Source organism: Armigeres subalbatus, unplaced genomic scaffold (assembly GCF_024139115.2).
Source record: "Armigeres subalbatus isolate Guangzhou_Male unplaced genomic scaffold, GZ_Asu_2 Contig1981, whole genome shotgun sequence".
Taxonomy (NCBI): domain Eukaryota; kingdom Metazoa; phylum Arthropoda; class Insecta; order Diptera; family Culicidae; genus Armigeres; species Armigeres subalbatus.
In genome coordinates, this window is record NW_026942816.1 from 1 (window position 1) to 26544 (window position 26544).

A 26544-nucleotide genomic window follows, 5' to 3' on the forward strand; every position below is an offset into this window, starting at 1 on the left:
TGAACACAATTCAAATTGTGCTCAGCGACTCTCCCCTTGGCTTACTCTGAGTAGCCGCGTAAAAGTAATCGGGAAAATCTTGATAGCGAGTAAATCCACAATAAAATATCTTTTGATAGTTTATTTCTTCCGGGTCTGGCCACCCTGCGGTCCACTGTTAAAAGAATTGAAGTATCGGTATAAGCCATAAACCCGCATCATCAGAATCACATCTTTACCAGAAGATCTGTGGTGGTAACAATCAAAACATTATTAATGTCCGTCTGGCAGTGAATCAAATTGATGAAAATTCGGAAAATTCACAATAAAAGTGACGTGTGTTTTTATCGAGACTGTTTATCTCGGACGACGCAATTCAGACGGTGCTTATCAATGGCTCATTAGTGCAATAAAGTGAAGAATCAACAATACCGCAATTCCAGGAAGGCGAGAGCTTCAAAAATCAAGTTCTGCGGACGAACAAAGTCCCCGCAATGGCGACCACAGAAAATGATAACTCCAGTTCCTCTTCGCATTACGCTCTGCATGTAGCGCTGCAGACGATGAAGGAACGCTGCCAGAATCTGCAGAAGCGGCTGGATGCGCTGGAAGAGGAAAATCTAGCATTGAGGATGTCTCAAACTAGCTTGGTCTCGCAAGAGATAACCAACGAACGCAGGGTTTCCAACCAAACGGAGATGGAAGTGATGCGGGAAAAGGTCTCGGAATTGTCACGCCAAAAGATCCAACTGACGGATCACATTTCGATGGTGGCCGCGGAGAACAGACAGCTGTGGAGCCGGCTGTCCAAGCTGACCAAGGACAATCAGGCACTGGATGGGTCTATGGCTCGCATGAAGGAATCGTTGGCGGGAGGTTCGCAGAATTTGATCCGATCGAAAACCTTCACCAAGAACGCACCGAATCCGAAGCTGCGGGACAAATTGCCTCGCGAGGGCAGCGCTGGGTCGTGCTCGTCCGAGGAGATCAATCTGGAGCTGGAAGATGCCACGCTGTTGAATAAGTGTGGATTCGTTGACAATGGAACCGGGGCGGAGATGGGTTTCCTCCAACACGATGGGGAAGAGTTGCTGTTGTTTGATCAGGACAGCAATCCGGACGCCAAGCGGTGCATCGAGGGTTTGTTGGAAATTCAGAAGGACTTACTGAGGCAGCAGGTGCTGCTGAAGGCGGCATCCGGGAAGCTGCAGACAAAGCAGGGTATGTAACATATCTATATTTTGCTTGTCGAATATTATCATTAATTCACACCACGTTAATTGATAAGTTAGGAAAGGATTTCCATAATGCTTAGAAGCAAAGATTGCGCTAGAAGTCTCATTTGACATGTCTCATTGTTTAATGAAGAAAATAGATTTAGATAAGCAAATCCTGCTTGCAGTTTCAAATTATGATTCTCAGTACGGATACTCTTTTTTATATGCAACCGATGCTTGCTATAATAATCGATTTCTAACGGTAAGCTTTTCTATACTTATATCATGTTTGGGGGGTGGATTGAAAGTTGCTAAGATCGGGATCAAACACAGTCAGGTTTCGTGCTTGTCGTGGCCAATCGGTCTGCTGAGGGACTGGCCACATACCACATGGACAGGTTTTGATCAGCTTTTTGATACCCCCCTCCCCCAGCGTGGACAATTGCTCATAATTTTTTTTCCAAAATTTGTATTTTGTTAAAGGTAGGAGTATTGCGCCACTTGTATATTGCAGGTACTTTAGTCGCAGATCGGCCAGAAAATAAAACACGTGTGGGTTCTATAAGGCACAGCACGGACTGCTTTGTCTCTTTCTCACTGCAAAAAAGAAATTAGAAAACAACAAGTCCAGTAAATGTTAAATTACATGAAGAACGAAAGAGAAAGAGATTCGTCCGTGCAGTGCCCTATGAACTACAACGGGAAAGTGAAAAGTATATTTTACTGTACGTAGTCATGGTAACTAGTAACAAATTTCAAATTTTAATGGCATGCTACGTGCAACGTCGTCATCTCCCACACTCAAGTGATGAACTTCTCTTTCTTGAAAAAATCACGTTAAAAAACACTTAAAAAAATAAAATCTCCCACACTCCTCATCGACGGAAGAACAAAACCCAAACGAAACCCCTTAATTTGACGGATTGCAACGGCTTTGCCATCATGTCGGCAACCATAGAATCAGTCAAACAGTAGCGTAGGTTGATTTCTCCATTCTGTAGCATGTCACGAATTTAGTGGTATTTTGTCTCGATGTACTTCGAACGGCGACTTATGGTAGGGGAATCGATTTGCTTGATGACTCCTTGGTTGTTTTCGAACACATCTACTGGACAAGACAGTTTCACATCAAAATCGTCTAGAATGCGATAAACCCAACGAAATTTTGGGAGGCATTCAGCAAGCGCCACGTACTCTGCTTCAGTACTGCTCAGTGTGAAACATTTTTGTTTCTTGGAATTCCAACTGATCGAACCTCCTCTGAAACGGAACAGGAATCCGGACGTTGATTTCCGGTCATTGGTGTTGTTGCGATTGCAACAATGGAAACACTTTCCAAAAGTTTAAAACTATAGTTTTATTTGCACCGTGATTAAATTTTTCCTGCAATAACATTAATTTGATTGTTTTACATTTTTAGGTTACAAATTAACACGACTTACGGTTGTAGGTTTTACTGAACTGTCTATGGTTCGTTTCGTCTTCTAACGATGGCAATCGTGACACCCAAATCTTTAATTTTAAGCAAACGTTATTTTAGATTCTTTTAACTTATTAGGCTTAATTACCTCTAATTTTACGTGAACGAACGGACTGAGTCCTTTGCACGCAGGATCAGCTTTCTGGGTCACTTGGTGCCACTTGGTGTCACTGTATAAAGTATTTATTTTAGTTACCTAAGTTTTAACGTTGTGTGTCGTAACATCTTACCGTTTAAGATAGTTATTTGAAGTTGATTTACAATTTAGAATAGCAAATAACAAATTTTAGGAACTATTTTAGGAACAAACTTTATCGAATCATTTAATCATGCTGTTCTTCTCGTCATCATCACACCGTTTGCTCTTGACATTACTTCTCCATCTCATACTACCAAGCAGCATCACGCCGACATTCCCACGTATCAGATATAAATTGCCGTTGCAGGTGCACCTACCAACGTTGTTTGGGTGTAGGTGCGGTGTCACGCTTAGGGTGTGCGCAACAGGTGTCACCAGCCACCAGCCCAATCGGCGTCGACTTAGATTTGCAGAGCAGATTGATCTACGCCAAGTATCGTGTGCTTCAGGTATCGCAAATCGCAATATTCGCCTCGCTTCCAGCCAATTAGCTTGAGCCGGACAACTGGTGTTCCTTCCCAGTATGGATACAGCGGCTGCATTATCGAGACGAGTGTTCACGGCCACGTACAATAAGCCGCCAATAAGGCTTACAAATTGTTTATTATTTGCCAATTTATTATTATCAGTTTCCTAATTTGATTGTGTGTGGCCTGGACTGATGTGGAATTTTGAAGGTTTGGCGTCTGTCATTCCGAACCGCTTCAATAATCTCTGAATGTACGTTGTTCGATTCAAGCTTCTCGTATACCGGGTTGTTGGATTGTGCATCCCTGATATTACCAATCGGGTACCGCGACCTAGGGGCCTCATAGAGGGGGCACTCACACAGTACATGCTCGCTCCTGTTCCTTACTTCCTTACAGGTGTCGCACATCCGGTGGAACGGGCCCTGGCCGGAGAAGTCCTTTCTCAGCCTGGAGTGGCCCGTCCGAATCCGGGACAATGCGCGTTCTCTTCAGTCCGCTCGATCCTCCTATACTCTGGTCTCTCCCTTAATTTTCCGTTGGAAGAAGGAGCGGTTTCCCCACCACTCTGTTTCCCATGAATCTTTCACTGCCCTCCTTATTTCGTTTCTGACATCGGGCTCTGGAACCTCTCGCGTGAGGTAGGCGCAGCTTCTGTAAAATTACTCAGTCAACAGGGATTCCTTTTCTATATGAAATGACGGATAAGTCCAAATGGATCGGTAGTCAATATAAAACTAACTTAATTCCTCTTGCAATATACAATTCAGTAGCATGTCACTCAAAGCTCTCATTACAGTTCGAGAACCCTGCAAATGGGTTCGGCGATTTAACCGAGTGGAACTTTCCACTACAGCTTCTTCCCTCTTTAGTTAAAGCTAAACTTTGTTTTTTTAAATTTATTATTTTAAACTTATTAAACGAAATTCAGAGAGCAAATATCAACAATTTACAAAATCGAAGGTGTGGTTAACAATTATATCGAAATGCGCTAGAAAGCTAGAAAACAATTCGAATGTTCCTCTAATTCAATAGTATTTAAAATCCTGGATTCAACGTTTTTTTTTTCTATTTCTCACGCTTCGCATAACTTGCACATTATTCTGAATTTCCCGATCGGCCGCAGGTTGCTCCTCATTTACATTTCTCTTACGGATAGCACCCGATGACGCATCCACATATTCAGAGGCTCCAGTTGGCGCACTTTGGACATCCATCCTTGGATAGTGGTCCTCAAACAAAAAGGAATCGGCAGCAAAGCCGTAAAAATCTGAATCTGAATCATCAGACATAATATCTTCCTCAATTCTTCTTCGCTTGTTGCTGCTTGATGTACCAGTGCTAGTACTTAGCTCAGTCAAAAGCTGCATCGTGATCGGACTCTCTCCGCTCAAAACAAAACGACGGCGAAGCCGGTGGCGAGAGTCTTCTGGGATCTTGAGTTGACGCCTTTGGGCTGAGACGATACGGCCGCTCAATGGAATCTGCAAAACATTAGGGGAAATGTGCATAAGAAATTTAGCAGGCAACTACTGTTTAATGTCAGTCTTGTTTGGGCTCTTATAATATATTAAATCTCTACTACGTAAATTAGTCAGTTTTACGGGTTTATCTAAATTAGTTGAGCATGCATGCTGAACATCATTAGTCGCGTCCGCCAAATTGTACTTAAAATTGTGTTTCGGGTTAATCAAATCCAACGTTGTTTTTGGCCTGTATGAAAGAATGCGTTCTGAGGGGAAGGTGTTGTCCGAGCCTAAGCAAATATTTCTATAATTCTTTAAGAAAAATTATATTTGCTGATCCGTATCAAGTTTTCTCATTTCCGGATCGAGCAGGAATTTTTTAAGTACATCCTTGAGTAGACGCATTGTTCGCTCTGCTCTCCGGATGATATGGAAGACTTTTCATAACCGCTATACCCTGTTTACTCAGAAAAGTTGACAAAGCATTCAGAATTAAATGGTGATCCTCCATCCGTGACAAGCACATCCGGCAAACCGTACCTAGAAAAAAATCTGAGAAAAACCTTTACGACTTTCATACTATCGGTACCAAGTTTCATTTGCCCACCTCTACCCACATTGTATAACTACCACTAAAAAAAAACCTTCTTCTCAAAGAAAAAAAAATCAGCATGCAGTCGACTGAAAGGTTTCTTGGTAGGAATCCAAGCGGAATAGAGCGGACGTTTAGTAAGAGCAGTTGTTTGTTGGCAAACACGACAGGATCTGACGAAATCCTCAATATCTCCGTTCATTCCGAACCAGTACACGGTCCGCCTTGCAAGTTGCCTGAATTTGTGCACACCAGAATGATTCCTATGCAGTAATTTCAGCACCTCCTTCTTCATCAAATCAGGAACCACGACTCTATCTTGAAAAAGTATGCAACCATCAACTTCTTCCAGGTCCCGATAATGTGAATAAATGTCCAAAAACCGCCTCTCCAAACGCACCGGAAAACTGTCCTTCAAATACTCCTTGATCCTCATGAGGAACTCGTCCTTTGCTGTTTCAGCAGCTACCTTTTTATAGTCCAACGGAAATTCTCCTGTAAAGTTTAGACTTTTAAGGTGAAGGTGGGTTGAGTACCAAAACAAAGCTTTGATAGTATTGGTACAATAAAAACTTTCATATACTGTAGTAGTATTGGTGTCGTATTTATAAAAAAAACAAAGAATATTAGTAGGGTGGTTCAAAAAACGACCCAGCACCACCACGCTCACTCGATTCCGTCCCATGCTTCGAGTGTCCTCAAAAAACCGATTTGAACAAAAACTGGTTAAGCGCAAGCCGGTTCAAGTTTGCATAAAAACTAATATGGGAAACTAAACCTTCTATTACACTGGCTACGGCGCCTCCTCTTCAAACGCTGGCGAAAAGAGAACTCACATAGCTGAAAGCAACATTCCAGAGACTTCAGTGAACGAAAACCGCACCGCAGGAAAGATCCATTGATTACGTAACGCAAATATAGCATTTTATACTCCACTCACCCTTATCTCACACTTTTTGTATGAAGTATCTGCCCCTGGTACGATAGTGTAGACTAGACTAGACTAGAAGTATCTGCCCCTGGTGCGATAGATATCACAGACAAATTCTGGGTATTTTGTTGAATTTCACGTTTCACTGATGCCCTCTGAGAAGCCTAATTATCATGTGATAGAATCGCAACCTCGATTAAAATCGACTCCCAACTATTGGAACGACCATTCAATATGGATTGTCTATGGAGTTGAAGCTCTTAAATATTTCATCCAGTCATATGGTCTCCCCCCTCGCCATCGCCCAATAACGGAGTGCCAGAATCAGAATAATATATGTCATACAAACCTGAAACGACCTGCGCACGGTAAGCCTCTATTCAAACCAGCCCAAACCATTGGATGACACCCAAATTATAAATCATAATCAACTGAGCGTGGCGAAGCAAAATTATTTTTTGAACCACCCTACTTATTAGTTTGCTACTGACGGTGCCGGTGCACCGCGGTGTTTACATTCGCTCCGCGATCAGTTTTTAGTCGTTTTTTCGGGCAAAACTAGCAGTTTATACTGCTATAAGTTTTCGGTTCAAATAAGTGACTGATTTCAAAAAGTGGTGTTTAATTTGCATTCTATCAACATTTCGGGCTGCTCATGAGCGGAGCAGTGAGTAAAAACTTAATTTTTCCAATGCCCTTTGAGAAGAAGTGAAGTGCAGTGATGAACCCACCAAATCGCGAACGGCTATTAAATTGGCACGAAACTGCTGATTTATGCTACAATTCGAGCCGGAATACATAGGATTCATTGAAGAAACATGTTCATTATCACGAGAAGTAAGGAAATATGCTGTGAACAGGTTAGTAATTTGAATATTAAACTTTTGTTCGATGCTGTTCGATGCATTCGAATGTTGGTGGGAGAGGAGTGCGGGAGGTGTGGGGTTGGCCCGTGGAAGGTCCGGTGCCATATTGGCTGCCATCGTGGTACTCTTCCAACTATGTCCTTAATGTATTCACGATTCAATTCTTTTGGGACTTCCCGGGGAATGGGAAACCTCGAACAAAAATCGGCGTTTCCCATTCTTGTTGACGGCCTGTAGATAATGTCGTAATCATCGTAATCATATCTACAAAAAAATTGCATTTTTTAAAGTTAACTTTTATATTCACTTTGGCTAGTCTTTCTAAAACCAAAAACAATTTCCTCCTGCAATCCTCGAAATTTCTCCCGTCGTCTAAATAACAGAATACATTATCCAACCCTTTCAAAACATGGTCCACTACTTTTTGAAAGATTGCGGCACTCGACGAAGCTCCTTGAGGGAGTCTGTTGTACATGGTATGTCTGTTGTTAATGGTATTTATCAGCATGAATTTCTTAGACCGCTTTGAAAGCAAAAACTGGGAATAGGCTCCAGCAAGGTCCAAAGAGCAAAAGTATTTAGATCCAGAAAGCGCGGCGAATAGTTCTTGCGGAAGCGGTAAAGGATATTTGTTGGGAATAATCAATTTATTTATTGAAACCTTACAGTCTATGACCAACCGTATTCCCTGATCTTTTGACGTAAACTACGTCTAAGGGGAAGACTCGGATACAGGGTGTAAAATGAAAATTTCAAAATTGGGGACCGTCACGAAATCATGTAAGATTTGTAACATTAATAGGTCCTTTATCTTTCAATGAATTTTAAAGATTTATATATCAATCGATTCATAAACTTTCCACCAATTTACCAGTACTATTGAAACTTTTGAGTATCATCGCTAAACTATTGAAAATTTCAGTTCTTTCATGGATCATGCATCCCCTTTGCAGCGTGTTCCAATCCTTGGTAATTGCCTACTTTTAGGGTATTATCAATTGCTGAACTGGGGTGTATGAATGGGGTGGCCCAGCTGCTAGACAGTGGGGTCCCTACTCCCTCACAGAGTGGGAGATGCTGCTAAATTTGGGTATTAGTGTCAGTGGGATAGTTCCTTCTCTTTTATATAGAGCGGAATAATTGGTTCAGTGTACTATATTTGGTTTTACGTAGTTTACGTCGAGCGGTCGTGTCTTGTATACAACCCCAAACTTTTTTTAATTACCACCACCACTGGAGAAGCCCATTCGCTAGCCTCTACTGGTGTAATTACACCATCCTTCTCCAACGCGTCAAGATGTTCTTGATGTGAGACCTTGTCTCTCAACCTTAAAGGTACCTCATACGCCTTCCTAAATACAGGTGTATCATCTTTGAGAATAAGATCTCCCTCAAAACCAACGATCGGATTCAATAAATTTTCGTCGAACAGTGTTGGAAACTTACTTTTAATTTCTAAAATATTGTCTTCTCTCTGGTCGTCCATAGTCACGGCATTAACAAGCTGAACTGGTTTGGAAAAAATGTTTCTCCATTTACCATAGAAAATATCCAACCAGCTACGACCCATTAGCGGTACAAAGTCTCTGTCTCCCTGCAGCGCAATTAAATAAAGTTTCTTTTTGATTCCATTTAACTTCACTAGAACCCTGATTCTGCCTAAAATGCTAAGCTTATTGCCATCTATTACATAAAGCTTTTTTCGACTGTCTTCAATAGGGCATTGGCTGAAATTTCTAATGAATTGTGCCTCGGAAATCACGCTTTCAGCGGACCCACAGTCTACCTCCATGGTATGACGACGTTTCTGAACTGATGCCTTAACATAACACGGCTCGCTCGTCTTATTTGTCGCAGAAATCATTAAGGAAGGAGACTCTTCATCTTCGGAATCAGATGCCAAATCCTTTTTCAAGCGTTTGAAAAGGCCAGACGTTTGGGAAGACAAGGGTTTTGGAGAACTTATCTTCTTCTTCTTCGTTGGGATTACATCCCCCATTGGGACATTGCCGCCTCGCAGCTTAGTGTTCATTAAGCACTTCCACAGTTATTAACTGCGAGGTTTCTAAGCCAAGCTACCATTTCTGCATTCGTATATCATGAGGCTAACACGATGATACTTTTATGCCCAGGGAAGTCGAGACAATTTCCAAACCGAAAATTGTCTAGACCGGCACCGGGAATCGAACCCAGCCACCCTCAGCATGGTCTTGCTTTGTAGCCGCGCATCTTACCGCACGGCTAAGGAGGGCCCCTTTTGGAGAACTTATAAATTTCACAAATGGTTTGTTTCGCGAACTCTTTCGTGGACTCCTTCTCTTTAACCTGTTAACAAAACTTCTTAGTGTGCCCCGTCCTATGGCAAAACGAACAGGTAAGAACTGTAGGTTGTTCATTCCTTCTGTCTCCACCTCTGGCTTCGGGGTTGTAAGCAGGACTACGGTCGAAACTTCTACTTCTGCTTCGATAAGATTGTTTGTTTGGAACACGGTCTACACGTCTACCCAACCTAGCTACCACACTAACCCGTATTTCATCGTCACGGTTAACAAATCTAGTTCTGTCAGTAGACAATTCTTGACTCACGATTAATTTCTCTGCTTTAGCAGCTGTTAGGTCATCTTCATCAAACAATCTCTTTTGCAACTGTCTGTCATATGTACCAATAACAAGTGCATCGCGGATGGTACGATCCTTGAAATCTCCAAAACCACACAACTCAGCCAATACAAAATCTTCTGATTTTTCGTGCTGTCCCTGTCTTCGGGTCCAAAATTTGTAAGTATGGATCACATCCGAATCTTTCTTGTCATATCTTCTCTTCAATTCATCGGTTATTTGCTTGTATGACAAATCCTGAACGCTCTGACCCGGGAATATAAGTTTTACCTGATTAGGGAACGTCCACAAATTGAGGGGGGGTTGAAAAAACCCAATTTTTGCGTTACGTAATTAATGGATCTTCCTTTATACACCACGGTGCCGCAAACGGCCAAAAAGGAAATTTTGTACTTATCAGCGGAGTAATTATTGTGTTCAAATAAAAACTCCAACTGCACCAAATACTGGGAAAACGGGATGCTACCCGGTACATATGGTTCCGTTGTAGTAGTTAAAGACATTCTACAGTAAAAAAAGTAGAAGTAAAAGCACAACTCGAAGCTAATCAATTTCCTGAATTGTCTTCGTCGGTAAAATTTGCGGTGCAAATAAACAAACTAGAAAAAAAATTACATACCTTTGTACACAGCAATGGAAAGCAGATTCACCGCAATAACACAGATCAAACCAATCAAAAGGCTGGCATCGAAATAAAATCCAATCCAAAATCTCGTAGCACTTGGGTACAGCAACCAATAGCTCCACAACAACGAAACAGCAACAGATCCAAACGCAGCTCAACAGTAACCACCTCAAAAGCCACAGCCAAATGCAACCACGAATTCACCTTTGAACAAAATCGGCAGTCATCGAAAGATGCAAAAGGTCGATGAACTTTCTGTACACTGCAGATCCAATCTTTTTCAGCAGCAACCACCAAAACACCAAGCCGACACAAAATGCACTTGCACCACAATGCTAAATTTCGGCGCTTTTCACTTCCTCTGACATATGAAGTGCCAGCCGGCGGGCCACAGTATAGCAAAAACAGTTGATGTTTGGTTGTCTCAATTTTACCGAACTGGCGTCACAGTTGACCGATACTGCATGAGTACTGTATTGTTGCACGGAAATTGATAAAAATCCTTCCTCGTCGCCACTGTAAAATTACTCAGTCAACAGGGATTCCTTTTCTTTATGAAATGACGGATAAGTCCAAATGGATCGGTAGTCAATATAAAACTAACTTTATTCCTCTTGCAATATACAATTCAATTGGCTCGCTGAATCTGAAACGATCAAAGTGGATACCGCACTTGTGTCAGATGCTGCCTTGGATAAGGCCGCTGCTTCGGCTGAGTAGACCACCGTACACTGGTTGGGGAAGTCTCAGGTCTGAACCGAAGGCACCGATCCCCACCGAACCATTGGCCTTAGATCCGTCAGAGTACCGAATTTCCGTGTCTTTGTATTTGTGTCGGATCCTTTCACTGAAAACTGCTTTGGCTCTAGTCGGGTTGGTACCCTTAAGCAGCTGCGCCTTGATTGCCCAGTCGATGGTTAGGGCTTTGGTCTTCCAGCTTCCCGGACCTACTCGGTGAACCTCAGCCACCGGGGGAAGCTTAGATTTGGCCACCGCGTTTATGGCAAGGTTTGCTTGGGTTTGCAAGAAGCAAGCTTACCCATTTCCCCATGTACGTTCCAGGAACCTAACTGCTCTGCATCCGATTGTCGCTGCTAGTTTGGATCGGAATGGTAATACTCCGGTTTCCGCGCAGGCTGCAAGGGCAGGAGTTGATGGGTGAAACCCAGAGATGGTCCGGATGGCCACGTTATTGGTTGGGGAGAGTTTTTGCACCATTTCGTAGAAGGCCTTGCTCGTGATCTCTTATCCATGCATTAGGGGCTATTGATAATAGCGTCCGCCACACGCCTCCGTATGTCTCGGTCACTCCTGATTCGTTTATTGGTGATTGCCCATAGTAGATTGATCCGAGTCCTACATGCCTCCCTAATCCTCTCGAAGTGAGGTCGGAATGTTAGGTACCGGTCGAGTGTCACTCCGAGTCACTTCTTAGTAGGGATCGGGTTACCTGCGATTTTGATGGGCTCACACGGATGTGAAGCCTGGCACACTTATCTGCTGCAATGTCGAAACCTGCATCTTGGGCCCAACTGACGACTGCTATCACTGCTGCTTGTAGTTTCCTCCTAATGCTTCTGGGATGCTTACCGGTGACGATCAGGAAATATCATCAGCATGTACTAGATTAAACACCCCTTTTGGAAGCACCAAGACGCCGCTCATCGCCACGAGGATCAACGTAACCGCGATCACCGATCCTTACGGGACCCCGGTTTCTTCCTGCACCACTTTAGACTTGTGGTTTCCCACCAGTACCTGGCTCGAAAAGCCAGCATATCTCCAGTAATGCCCCATTTCTTGAGTTTCTCCAGCGCCCCCGTAGTCCACGCCCGATTGTAGGCTTTCGCCAGATCAAGGGATGCAAGCTCAATATGCTCGCCATTCTTCAAGCAGTCGTCCAAGATCTGGCCAAAGGAAGCCAGGTACGTCCCAGTGCCAAGGCCAGGCCGGAAAGCATGCTGTCTGAAGTCCAGTCGTTTGTGCTGTACAAGGTGGTCCATTAGTCTGCGGTTCACCATCCTCTCCATCACTTTTGCCACACAACTGGTCAAGGCGATTGGGCGGTAGTTGCCGACCTTGTTGACGGAACCGGTGCCTTTAGGGATGGGGATAACGTAACTGTGTTTCCAGCCTTCAGCAAGTGTTGCCTCCAGCCACTCTTTGTTCATTCCTTGCAGGAGTGCTGCCTTCCCGCTGGGGGGGAGCCTTTTAAGTATTGGGTAACCCAGTTCATCTGGTCCTGTAACTTCACTCATACCGTTTTCTTCGAGTAGTCGAGATATGTAGTTCTGTAGTCGAATAGTGTATACACTTCTTTCACGCCGAATCTCTTTGCCGAGGAAATGGCGAATATCCCCCAGGCATGAGACTTCGAATTGCTTCTTCAGACCTTCCGTAACTTTATCCAATTCGCTGGAATTCTCCGGGGGCAGCAGGGACTATGTCCAAGGGCCATCTGCGAGTTGTGGCGCCTGCCTAGGATGTGGTGGGGTTTGACAGTGGGCCTTGTTAAACCTCTATAAAAAGCATAGCATAGCATAGCATATGTGATTGTACAAATCGTGGGTGGTTATACAATGCTCAATTGAGCAATCTACTGTATATTGTCGCAAATTGATACTTGGGATTAGTACCTTTTCCTATACAGTAGCAGTTGTATACCTGGCCACGTCCTTACAATCACGGAAGGAAGGGAAGAAATGTTAGTTCAACATCTACTAGTGAAGATGCAGGGAACCCATCCCGGATAAAAATGTACTATTGGTTCAATAGTGTAAACAATTGAATTACCATACCATGTACGGTATACAATACGATATATTGTTTCTTGATGGTTGCACAGATTGTATCAACACTGAGGATACAATACATCAACATTTTTCTCTAATGTAACAATACTTGCAATTGTTTTTGAAACGTTTTCGTACATAAGATTCATACTTTGATAACTTTTGAAATGTTTCATTACATTGCATATAAACTATTTAACAATATTTGCCTCATAGCACCAAATATGCATTTTTTCCCTTTAAATTGCATTGTTGAACAGTAAAGCTGTCACAACTGAGAAATCAAAAATCTTATTGTTTTACTATACAAATACAATACAATCCATTGTATTTTGAACAGATTTGTTCGGATATTTCAACAATATATTAACCATACACTCTATTGTGTGACGAAAAAAATGTATGGAAAAATCTCAGATTTTGTATAGTTACGATACTTAACAACCCGTACATTCTATTGCGAAAACTTCATTTACATTTGAATAAATGGTTCATAACAATGCATTCAAATGTATTTCTATGGTTTCATTTACAATATAATCTATCGCCAATTCAATGTTTTTAATAGTAGTGTTACAATAAATTGTACTGTTATTCTACTGTATTTTTTATTCGGGATACTACCTTCATAGATGTCTCGGGAAGGAAAATTTGTGTTAGTGGGAAAGATGAATAATAGGGAGTTCTATTCGACAATATAGAGCGTTTGTCAATAACAGTATATGCTGTAAAAATAATAAAATATATTCATTAATTTACTTACGAACCGTCCTAAGGAAAAACAAAACAAAACACAAAATTTCGGCAAATCGCGCGATCGTTCTGCCGTCCTAAACAAGAGCCAACACGCACTGAACTAATTAACTTTATTACCGGCCGCGCAATGCAAAACACAAAATTTCGGCAAATCGCGTGATCGTTCTACGTGGTTCTACCGTCCGAAACAAGAGCCAACTCGCACTCCTGTTAAACCTCTATAAAAAGCTGCATAAATCCGCAAGTAGGCTCCGCCAAAGCGACCGTGTGCCGCTCAACGCGCACAAGCCCAAGTCCTGGTGTTAGGTGGGACGCTAAACAGCCCTGACACGACGGCCTTCCGACGAGACAAGAGGTTTGCGCATTACGAACGACATAGAAGATAATACGACTCGATACAATCGGCAACGACCTAGGCGACGAATGAAGGATCACGATTGGAAACTTGGAACATGGAACTGCAAGTCGCTAGGCTTCGCAGGTTGCGACAGGATAATCTACGATAAATTACATCCCCGCAACTTCGATGTCGTAGCGCTGCAGGAAATCTGCTGGACAGGACAGAAAGTGTGGAAAAACGGGCATCGAGCGGCTACCTTCTACCAAAGCTGTGGCACCACCAACGACCTGGGAACCGGCTTCATAGTGCTGGGAAAGATGCGCCAACGCGTGATTGGGTGGCATCCAATCAACGCAAGGATATGCAAGCTGAGGATAAAAGGCCGTTTCTTCATGATATGAATGCTCGTGGAGGACCAACGCGCACTGGGAGTTTTTGAAAGGAAAGTGTTGCGTACCATCTATGGTGGAGTGCAGATGGCGGACGGTACGTGGAGGAGGCGAATGAACCACGAGTTGCATCAGCTGTTGGGAGAACCATCCATCGTTTACACCGCGAAAATAGGAAGACTGTGGTGGGCCGGGCACGTAGCCAGAATGTCGGACAGTATTCTGGTGAAAATGGTTCTCGACAACGATCTGACGGGAACAAGAAGGCGAGGTGCACAGCGGGCAAGGTGGATCGATCAGGTTGAGGACGATTTGCGGACCCTCTGCAGACTGCGTGGTTGGCGAAGTGCAGCCATAGACCGAGCTGAATGGAGAAGACTTTTATGTGCAGCACAGGCCACTCCGGCCTTAGTCTGATAATAAATAAATGGAATTCTCCGACGCCAGTTAGTAACATGTCATCGACATATACGAGCAGAATTACCTTATGTCCTCCGCATTCCCGCACATACATGCAAGGATCAGCAGACGATCGCCAACACATTGCGGACTGGTGTAACCCGTAGGTGCTCCTCCTGAGCCTGCAGACGTAGTCTTCCTTTCCCGGTTCCGCGTACCCTGGTGGTTGGCGCATGTTCCATGTTCCGTCTAGATGCAACAGCTAGCAGTGTACGAAACGTTGCGTGCCTAGTGTCCGGAGCAAACACCTCCTGGAAATCTTCACCGCATTTTTTGAGAAAATCCTTGGGCAACTACTCTCGCTTTGTGTTTTACAATGTGCCCATCCTACAGCGACGAACTGATTCCGCCTGAATTGGTTCTTCGTCATCTTCTGCTTCTCGATCCATGATCTCAGTTCTCATCATCATCAAGCTTTAGAGGATCTCTCTTCTACGACCATTACTTCAGGTTTCAACTGGATTTTAACCGATGAGCTACCGTTCCCCAGTTCAACAAAGTGCGCGTCCCGACTGACAGTGACGATGTCAGTCTCACATTTACTGTCTAGCTTGCTGCGCTTCTGATCTGGCACATGTACGTAGGCCTCTGCACCGAATACACGAAGATAAGACAAATCCAGTTTGCGGTTCCACCATAATTCGTTAGGCGTTTGCGGTACACTCCGTGAGGGCAAACGGCCCGAGATAAGTTTGAAATCAAACTGAAATCAAAATTTGCTGCCATGATGTCAATTATTTGATTACTCCAGTTGATGTTGTTTTGTATGGATTAACGGTTAACATAGCAGAAATAAGAGCATATTTTTATTATGTGGAATCACACTGAAAACAAATTTTGCTGCCAATGAAATCAACATGATTACTAAGTTTGTTATCATAAGATTCTTAATCTGATATCAAAATGAGTACTAGAATAGATTATTCGCTTTAGATAATCGAGAGCATAATTTGATGTAAAGCTGTTATCATTATGATAACTGGAGAATGCATATTAAAAACATGTTTTGATATCATTTTTCATTAAATAATAATTGATATCAAATTTTGTTTTCAATATAATCTCAACAGCAAAGCTAAATATCAATTTGCTCTCATTTTGTTAACCGACTTTGCTTGGGGGTTTTGGAAATAGGTTGCGGTTAATACCGCCTCTCCCCAATAGCCGACCGTGACCGAGGCGTCGAAGCAACTGGTGTTGGAAGTTTTCCCGATGTTCACCTGCTACAACCTTATTGGAAAGCTCTTCCGTTCGCAGGTAGTACAAACTACCATAGCGGTAGCCCGTCGCAACGATGTCTCCTCCTACATCAGCAATCCGGCAGCCTTCGCTATCGAAACTTACTGCAAGCTTCTTTTCCACCAACTTGGCCACTGATATCAGGCTCGTCGCTAGTCCCGGGACGAACTTAACACTCTTCATCTCGATCTTCACTTTGTCACCCGAAACATCAACGCTGTTGAGCAGTCCACTTCCCTCTTCGAGAATTTTCGTCCTTTGTCCGTCGGCAAGCGTGATCCACCCACCGGAAAATTCACTCAACGTGTCGAAAAACTCACGATTGTTTGTCATGTGGGCGCTCGCTCCACTGTCAGTAACCCACGCACTTTTTGATGAGCACTGCAACAGTTGCTCTCTACTGGTAAAGGAAACACTTCTTCCTGTAGTGGATAAGATTGGAATGAGGAGTTATTACAAAATGCCTTTAAGATTATTACTTGTACTCATCTATTGATTGTTTTTAATCAGCGTGTAGGGCTAACTTGAGCTCTATGGTAATAGAGCTTGCTGACGTTAATCATCTTTCTCTTGCTCGCGCACGGAGGGGATAGGATAAGGGTATAGGCTTCGGAAGCGTTTCCCGATGAAAACAAATCCTATCCTTTCAGTGCGCGTACAAGAGAAAGATGATCAAACGTCAGCATGCTCTATGGTTTTTCGTTCGTATCAGAACGAATCGACAACAGAGTTCAGTATGCTGAGTATGGTTGCGACGAACGGTCGAGCTTTGAAACCTCGTACGGGTCACGACAGTTACGTAATCCGTAAAAGGCTTTTTTCGTAGCAGCAATACGTCTTTTCACTTCACGGGAAACGTCATTGTCACACATCCCCATCAAGCACTACCTCAGCACCAACACCACTAGGTCTTCCTTTATCTCTACCTGCCACCATGTAGTTTGTCTTGGTAGAGTTTGTAGTGGATTTGGATTGGATTTGAATTAAATGTGGGTTGGATTGTTTTTGTACTGGATTTGGATTTAGATTGGTTTAAGAGTGATTTTGGATTGGATTTAGATCGATTTTTCTATTGGATTTGGATTGGACTCGGGTGGAATTTGGATTGGATTTAAATATAATTTTATGCGAACAAATTCAATTTGAATTTGGTTGGAATTTGGATTTGATTTAGATAGGACATGGATTTGGTATGTATTGAAATTAAATTGAATTTGGATTGGATATGAATTGTATTTTGAATGTATTTAGACTAGATTTGGGGGTTTGAATACAATTTGAATTAGTTTAGGATTACATCGTTCGCATATTTTTATTCATTGTTAAAAAGGGGGTTATTCAATATTGATTTAAAAGGAATCGATAATGATATTTCTTTTTTATGTTTATGGTATTTTATGTTTAATATGCACCTCCAGAGTAGAGGAGGGAAAGAATGTAGTGGATAAGATTGGAATGAGGAGTTATTACAAAATCCCTTTAATATTATTACCTTGTAATGATTTGTACTCATTTATTGATTGTTTTTAATCAGCGTGTAGGGCTAACTTGAGCTCCACACGGACAGATAAATCAACCCAAACTTTGAGTTCAATATACGCACTATTGAGAATATCGCAGAAAAAATTTACCCAAATTTGGGTAGTTTTCCCTTTCTTTCCCATGATTGCTATCAAAACTAGAGCAAGATGCAAACACCTCACCGAGGTTGCTCAGCCCAATAACCCAAATTTGAGTAAATTCAATATTCTCTATTTTGGGTTGATCAAGGTCCGCTTTGGATAAATTAAACTCAGCTTTGGGTAAATTGTTTACATGGGATTAAAGGCAAACTACCTAGTGCCAGAAAAGTCATTTTACTCAAATTTGGGTTATTGGCCCAAACCACGGTTTTGAGTGCAAAAAACCCAATTTTGGGTAGTTTTGGTTTTCAGTGCATGGTAATGGTTTTTCGTTCGTGTCAGAACGAATCGACAACAGAGTTCAGTTTGCTGAGTATTGTTGCGACGAACGGTCGAGCTTTGAAGCCTCGTCCGGGTCACGACACTTCCCTCGCTCTGAACAGCTTTAGCTTTTGGGATATCTTTCCCAGAACCACTTTCTACTTTCTGTGCCTTAAATTTTCGGCAATCGCGACGCAAATGACCGACACGCCTACGAACTTGACACACGCGAGACTCTTTCGGTTTGTTATCGACTGAACGCATTGCTTTATCCGTTGTTGATCCGGTACCGGCATCTTCGCGCTCCAAACGACGGTGATATTCATCCGTCAGTTTGGATTTTACGATATCCAGCGAGATACCATCGTCTTCGCGGCTTCTCAGGAGCATACACACTTTGGTGTCTTTGTCTAGCTCCGTTCCTGCCGCGACGAGACGGTCGAACAATTCGTCCACTTCACGCAAATGTTCCTCCAAATTACCGCGCTCGGGGAGGTTAAGCGCATATAGTTTCTTCATTAATGAAACTCGTACCGAACGCGTCGCCTTTGGTGGTACGATTTCAAAGCACTAAACACCGCGTGAGCACTTGCACAGTTTTTAATGAGTGACAGCTGGCTGTCCGGTCATCGGACCGGATAGTCTGCATATCGTATCGAACGACAACGGCTAACGATGCATAAACTTTGCAGTCTCCCGCGGAATGGTAGTCCGAAGCACTTTCTTCCCCCGCAAGAATATCCACAAGGCCACATGGAAATCACCTAAATCAAGTAACGGAAAACCAAATCGTGCACGTTCTAATCGGCGGTAAATTCGTCTCCGACATCACGAACGTACGTACTTACCGCAGTGCGAATATTGAATCCGACCACTACCTCGTTGCAGTATGTCTGCGCTCAAAACTCTCGACGGTGTACAGCACGCGTCGGAGACGTCCGCCGCGGCTAAACATTGGGCAGCTACAAGACAGCGATATTTATCCGCCATTGGGAGCACCGATATTCGATCCGCCATTGGGAGCACCGCAACCGCTGCACTAGGCACGGTGGCCCGGGATCAGAGAAGCGACTGGTATGACGGCAAATGTGAGCAGTTAGTTGAGGAGAACAACACTGCACCAGGGGGAACAAGGCACGATACAAACGGGCGCGGAACAGACAAAACTCGATATTTCAGAGGAAAATGCGCCAGCAGGAAGATTGAGACAGTGAGGAGACGGAGGAACTGTACCGCGCTTATAACGCTCGAAAGTTATATGAGAAGTTGAACCGTTCACGTAAGGGCCACGTACCACAGCCCGATATGTGTAAGGACCTAAACGAGAACCTTCTTACAAACGAGCGTGAGGTGATCCGAAGGTGGCGGCAGCACTACGCAGAGCACCTGAATGGCAATATGGTAATGAACCTAGGACCACGCGCGCAGGACATGCGACTTCCGGCTCCGAATCTCCAGGAAATTCAGGAGGAGATCGGTCGGCTGAAAAACAAAAAAAGTCGCTGGAGCTGACCACTACTACCAGAACTACTAGAAAAGCTGTTTAAATACGGTGACGAGGTACTGGCTAGAGCGCTGAACTGGGTGATTACCAAGGTTTGGGAGGATGAGGTTCTGCCACAGGAGTGGATAGAAGGTGTCGTGTGTCCCATGTACAAAAAGGGCGATAAGCTAGATTGTAGCAACTACCGCGCAATCACATTGTTGAACGCCGCCTACAAGGTACTCTTCCAAATTTTATGCCGCCGACTAACACCAATTGCAAGAGAGTTCGTGGGGCAGTACCAGGCGGGTTTTATGGGCGAACGCTCTACCATAGAGCAGGTGTTTGCCGTACGTCAGGTATTGCAGAAATGCCGCGAATACAACGTGCCCACACATCATCTATTTACCGACGTCAAAGCCGCATATGATACAGGCGATCGGGACTAGCTATGGCAGCTAATGCACGAAAACGGATTTCCGGATAAACTGATACGGTTGATCAAGCCGACGATGGATCGGTTGATGTGCGTAGTTCGAGTTTCAGGGCCATTCTCGAGTCCCTTCGAAACGCGTAGAGGGTTACGGGTTCGTGTCTGCTATTCAACAACGCTTTGGAGGGAGTAATACGAAGGACAGGGATTGACACGAGTTGTACGATTTTCACGAAGTCCGTCCAGTTATTTGGTTTCGCCGACGACATAGATATTATGGCACGTAACTTTGAGAGGATGGAGGAAGCCTACATCAGACTGAAAAGCGAAACTAAACGGATTGGACTAGTCATCAACACGTCGAAGACTAAGTGCATGATAGGAAGAGGCTCAAGAGAGGTCAATATAAGCCTCCCGCCACGAATTTCTGAAATCGAGGAGGTTGAAAAATTCGTGAACTTGGGCTCACTAATGACCGCCGATAACGATACCAGCAGAGAAATTCGGAGACGCATCATGACAGGAAATCGTACGTACTTTGGACTCCACAAAACGCTCCGATCGAATAGAGTTTGCCGCCGTACCAAACTGACAATCTACAAAACGCTTATTAGACCGGTAGTTCTCTACGGACACAAGACCTGGACGATGCATGTAGCGGACCAATGCGCACTGGGAGTTTTCGAAAGGAAAGTGCTGCGTACCATCTATGGTGGGGTGCAGATGGTGGATGGTACGTGGAGGAGGCGAATGAACCACGAGTTGCATCAGCTGTTGGGACCATCCATCGTTCACACCACGAAAATCGGAAGACTGCGGTGGGTGGGACAGTAATCCGGTGAAAATGGTTCTCGACAACGATCCGACGGGCACAAGAAGGCGAGGTGCGCAGCGGGCAAGGTGGATCGATCAGGTGGAAAATGACTTGCGGACCCTCCGTAGACTGCATGGTTGGCGACGTGTAGCCATGGGCCGAGCCGAATGGAGAAGACTCTTATATACCGCACAGGCCACTTCGGCCTTAGTCTGAATAAATAATAATAATAATTCTACCGATATTCATTCATTTATTTAGTTTACATCTAAACAGATAACACTGAATCAACAACTTGGCGCCACAATACACGGTTCGAGGCCGCATCATTTCATCCTCGAATGCGCCCCACGCTCGCCAAGTCGTTCTGTACCCTGCTCATCTTTGTAGGGTTGCTGTCCGGCATTATTGCAACATGCCCTGCCCATCGTACCCTTCCGGCTTTAGCTACCTTCTGGATACTGGGAGCGCCGTAGAGCTGGGCGAGCTCGTGGTTCATTCTTCACCGCCACACACCGTTTTCTCGCACACCACCAAAAACGGGGGAAGCCCATATGGCATAATGCCATTTGGCATAATGCCGTTTGGCATAAGGCCGTTTGGCATAATGCCATTTGGCATAACGATTTAAATGTCTAAAGGCCATTTGGCATAAAGATCATTTGGCATAATTTGTTGGGTACCTCGAGGCCATTTGGCATAACGACCGTTTGGCATAATGACCATTTGGCATAATCCACGAAAAATGAATTAAATACAACGGGCCGTTTAGCAAAACTACCATTTGGCACAAAAATGGTTAATCGTAGGAATATATCGACATTGTTGTTTCATAAGGGCGAAAGTCGCAAACGTAAACATTGACTTCTTCTGCTGATTTCAAGAAGGTTGAAGACTTTTGGTGATATTTTCCACTTCTGTTTGATAGAAGGCGCGGAGCGCCACCAGTTCCAAGTGATTGTTAGCTGGGAGCGGTCCTAGTTGTTGAGAAATTTGCAGGAAAATGCATTGTTTACGATTGCGAGTATGCCCGTGAGTAATTTGCCCGGGATAAAGCAAAAAAGAAGATAACTCCTTCTTTAAAAGTACGCATTTGTCCGGAATAATGCAAAAGAGTAGATGACTCCTTCTTTAAAAGTATGCATTTGCCCGGGATGAAGCAAAAAACAAAATGACTCCTTCTTTAAAAGTACGCATTTGCTCGGGATGAAGCAAAAAAGGTAGATGACTCCTTCTTCAAAAGTACGCATTTGCCCGGAATAATACAAAAGAGTAGATGACTCCTTCTTTAAAAGTATGCATTTTCCCGGGATAAAGCAAAAAAGAAGATGACTCCTTCTTTAAAAGTACGCATTTGCCCAGGATGAAGCGAAAGGCTAGATGACTCCGTCTTTAAAAGTACGCATTTGCCCGGAATAATGCAAAAGAGTAGATGACTCCTTCTTTAAAAGTACGCATTTGCCCGGAATAATGCAAAAGAGTAGATGACTCCTTCTTTAAAAGTATGCATTTGCCCGGGATGAAGCAAAAAAGAAGATGACTCCTTCTTTAAAAGTACGCATTTGCTCGGGATGAAGCAAAAAAGGTAGATGACTCCTTCTTCAAAAGTACGCATTTGCCCGGAATAATACAAAAGAGTAGATGACTCCTTCTTTAAAAGTATGCATTTTCCCGGGATAAAGCAAAAAAGAAGATGACTCCTTCTTTAAAAGTACGCATTTGCCCGGTATGAAGCAAAAAAGAAGATGACTCCTTCTTTAAAAGTACGCATTTGCTCGGGATGAAGCAAAAAAGGTAGATGACTCCTTCTTCAAAAGTACGCATTTGCCCGGAATAATACAAAAGAGTAGATGACTCCTTCTTTAAAAGTATGCATTTGCCCGGGATGAAGCAAAAAACAAAATGACTCCTTCTTTAAAAGTACGCATTTGCTCGGGATGAAGCAAAAAAGGTAGATGACTCCTTCTTCAAAAGTACGCATTTGCCCGGAATAATACAAAAGAGTAGATGACTCCTTCTTTAAAAGTATGCATTTGCCCGGGATAAAGCAAAAAAGAAGATGACTCCTTCTTTAAAAGTACGCATTTGCCCGGGATGAAGCAAAAAAGAAGATGACTCCTTCTTTAAAAGTATGCATTTGCCCGGGATGAAGCAAAAAAGAAGATGACTACTTCTTTAAAAGTACGCATTTGCCCAGGATGAAGCAAAAAGGGATATGACTCCTTCTTTAAAAGTACGCATTTTCCCGGAATAATGCAAAAGAGTAGATGACTCCTTCTTTAAAAGTATGCATTTGCCCGGGATAAAGCAAAAAATAAGATGACTCCTTCTTTAAAAGTACGCATTTGCCCGGGATGAAGCAAAAGAGTAGATGTGTAGATGAGTAGAGTGTAAAAAAAATCCCATACAATTTTTTTGCAAAGTTGCTCCACGGATTTTCAAATTTTGAACTGAAAACTTTTTTTACACGGAACGCATCCCCCGTGTAAAAAAAGAATCGGGTGTACGCATTTACCCGAAATAAGGCAAAAGAAATATGACTTTAAGAATTGTCAAACACACACTTTCATTCCAACACTGCTCACAACATGCCGTAGAAACAAAAAATACTGCGGCGCGCTTTGTAAATTTTTCAAGCGAACAAAGATCATGGGAAAAGTACACGGTCGAACATTTTAAACGTGAAAATGCTGTGAAAACTGCCAAAGCATTATTTGGTCTACTCAGCTCTATTGTATACAAAGGTGATTGTAATGCCAAAGCCACGAAGCAACTCATAAGCAGGATTAGAAGCAGCACGGCGAACCACGGAACATATGCCAATATTCATTAGTCTAAATTTGAAGACTAAGAACAACTCTTTGTATAACATATATCAGATTAAACTGTACTTCTTTGTATTTTTATCCCGAGCCATTTTTTTAATCCCATTTTTTGGTTGCCACCCGTTAGAAGAAAAAGTAAATCGTTCCTTAAAATACACATATTGCCTTTTTAATAATACCGATGTGAATTGAGCTTCTTCCTAGAGTTTTTATAATTCTTTTAATTTTTATGCCAAATGGTCATTATGCCAAATGGTCGTTATGCCAAATGGCCCTAAAATCATTATGACTATTTTTCTTTATTATGCTAAACGGTCGTTATGCCAAATGGTCTTTATGCCAAATGTCCCCAAATGTCAACTCGTTATGCCAAATGGCATTATGCCAAACGGACTTATGCCAAACGACATTATGCCAAATGGAATTATGCCATTTGGGCTAGCCCCACCAAAAACGTATTTCCTAAGCACCCGTCTCTCGAATACTCCGAGTGCTTTCAAGTCCTCCTCGAGCATTGTTCGTGTTTCATGTCCTTAGAGGACTACCGGTCTTATCAGCGTCACATTTGGTGCAGTGAGGAATCTTTTTTGACCGCAGTTTCTTTTGGAGCCCGTAGTAGGCTCGATTTTCACAGATGATGCGGCTAATGAAATAAACAAAGATTAGCCATTTTCAAACAAATTTGTTACTAATTACAAATAGTGTCTTTTTTTACCAAAACCAAGAATTTAAAACAACCTGAGATTAGTTTGAAACGACCAGAATGTGTGTTTGATATTCAAACATATATGATATATGTTATATCATATCAAGCATAATTTTTCATAACGACGTATGTAACAAATATGAGGATTCGAGAAATCCTTTGCTGAAAGTTGGCAAAACTTTTTCTAAAACTGTTTTAAAACTAAATCTTTTTTCAATACTTTTTTCCGCTGGCATGCATCATTACAAGACACGTAATAAGCGTGCTTTACAGTGAAGTTCAGTTCATTCAAATTCATTGTGAAAAACGATAAAATTATACATACACCGGTATGCTACACGTACGTCGGTGTACATTGGTCGGTTTTTCATAGTGCACGATTGACGCAACTGCAGTTTTGTTTTGTTTTGATTTTTTTGTTACATAGGTCGCTCTTAGTTTCCATATGTTAAAGCGACGTATGTAACAGTGAGACTTCAAAAATAGAAATTTTTACATACGTCGATTAACAAAAAGATTAAATTAAAGAATTTTAAGATCTGAAATCAGTAAAATCGATGCGTATTATATAAAGCCGCGTGTGATTGTCACGTTGTATTAAAAACCCCGTTTTGTTTACTTTTGTTACATACGTCGTTATGAAAAATTATGCTTGATATATCTTATTATTTCTCGCTTAACTTTTCAAAAGGACCTAAGTAACATTTTTTTCATGATTTAATTTGAATAGCGCAATCAACAGAAAAACATGAAAGCTTTTGATTGCAGTACTCAAATTAATTCATGAAAAAAATGTTACTTAGGTCCTTTTGAAAAGTTAAGCGAGATTTCTATTATTCAATATCCTGTTTATCATAAACATAGGAGTGGTAAAGTTAAAGAAAACATGCAATTAATCAATGTGGTTCTTTGGAATGAGAAGAATACAATCCATGTTTTTATGTTCATATGTTTTTACTGAAATTTGAAAATGATACAATATATGAAAAGTAATTGTGACATTCATGGTCATACCAAAACTCAATTTCTTGCTCACGTTTCTTGCAGAAATTTGTAACGCATGCAAACACAAAAAGACTGATGGCAAACCGCAGATGGTGGACAAAACCGTGGAAGTAGGCAATGACCTTCCCCAGGGGGATAAGGCCGCAACAACGTCTACAACCATGACACATTCAACGGAGGATCTTCCTTTACCGGAGATACCTGCCGGTGGTGTCGCCGGAGCTGCCGCGAAAAACGGAGGAACCATGCCGACAGCAACAGCAGCAGCCGCAACCACCGGAACTACGGAGACCGAGGTCAGCACTCTCAAGTACATCAACATACTGCAGGAGAAGGTTAAAGCGGACGCTCTGGACAAGATGTGCCCCATGTGCGGCAAGATCTTCGTGAACATTCCGTTCGACGAGTTCCAGGAGCACGTGGAGGGTCACTTCATCGACGACAACGAGATGGACCTGAGCCTGGATCGGACCTACGAGTACATTTCGCAGACGGTCGGCAACTTTTGACCAGACGCCGGGAGACGAATTTACTTTTTTAGCGAATTGTAGTGAACCTAATGGAAAAGCAGAACAAGGAAGGCGCCAAAGTAAGTGCATGACATGGATGGGAGGCAGATCACCCGGGGGTAAGTTTTCATTTGAGTGGTGTAAAGTTGACAGCCGGATTGGTTTCGTTACGGTTTGGTTGGCCCTAATTGCGTCATTTATGAAATGTTGGACCTGTTTGTTAAGCAAAAAAATATCGTGAACGAAAATATTGTATACCTATTGATATCTACTCAGTAATGTAAGTTACGATAAATTTTAGCATACGGCAATATTATTAATCCTTTTTTAATTGCGTGTACTTTATGTATGTACCCGTCGCTTCTAGGTGATGAGCAATTCGCTTCTCTCAATATTGTTGCATCGGGATTGATTGTAATTAAACTTACGAATTTAGATGCCGATTCCAAATATTTTCCTAAACTATGTTT

The 26544-nt window shown here is 42.7% G+C and overlaps 1 protein-coding gene across 2 annotated transcripts; it reads left to right on the forward strand.

Annotated features, from left to right (window-relative positions):
* The first annotated feature begins 202 nt into the window (after nucleotides 1-202).
* On the forward strand, nucleotides 203-26544 carry LOC134203585 (protein spindle-F-like). Of its 2 annotated transcripts, XM_062678450.1 has the most exons (3): nucleotides 203-362; nucleotides 423-1200; nucleotides 25608-26544. In XM_062678450.1, the coding sequence occupies exons 2-3, from the start codon at nucleotides 474-476 to the stop codon at nucleotides 26072-26074; spliced, it is 1194 nt and encodes a 397-aa protein (XP_062534434.1). In that variant the 5' UTR covers nucleotides 203-362; nucleotides 423-473; the 3' UTR covers nucleotides 26075-26544. The 2 variants fall into 2 exon arrangements, with proteins under 2 accessions (XP_062534434.1, XP_062534433.1); XM_062678449.1 differs by having other exon boundaries at nucleotides 212-1200.

Coding starts and splice junctions, on each gene's coding strand:
- LOC134203585 (XM_062678450.1), top strand. CDS start 474: ATGGCGACCACAGAAAATGATAACTCCAGTTCCTCTTCGCATTACGCT. Junction 1,201..25,607: donor GAAGCTGCAGACAAAGCAGG/GTATGTAACATA, acceptor CGTTTCTTGCAG/AAATTTGTAACGCATGCAAA.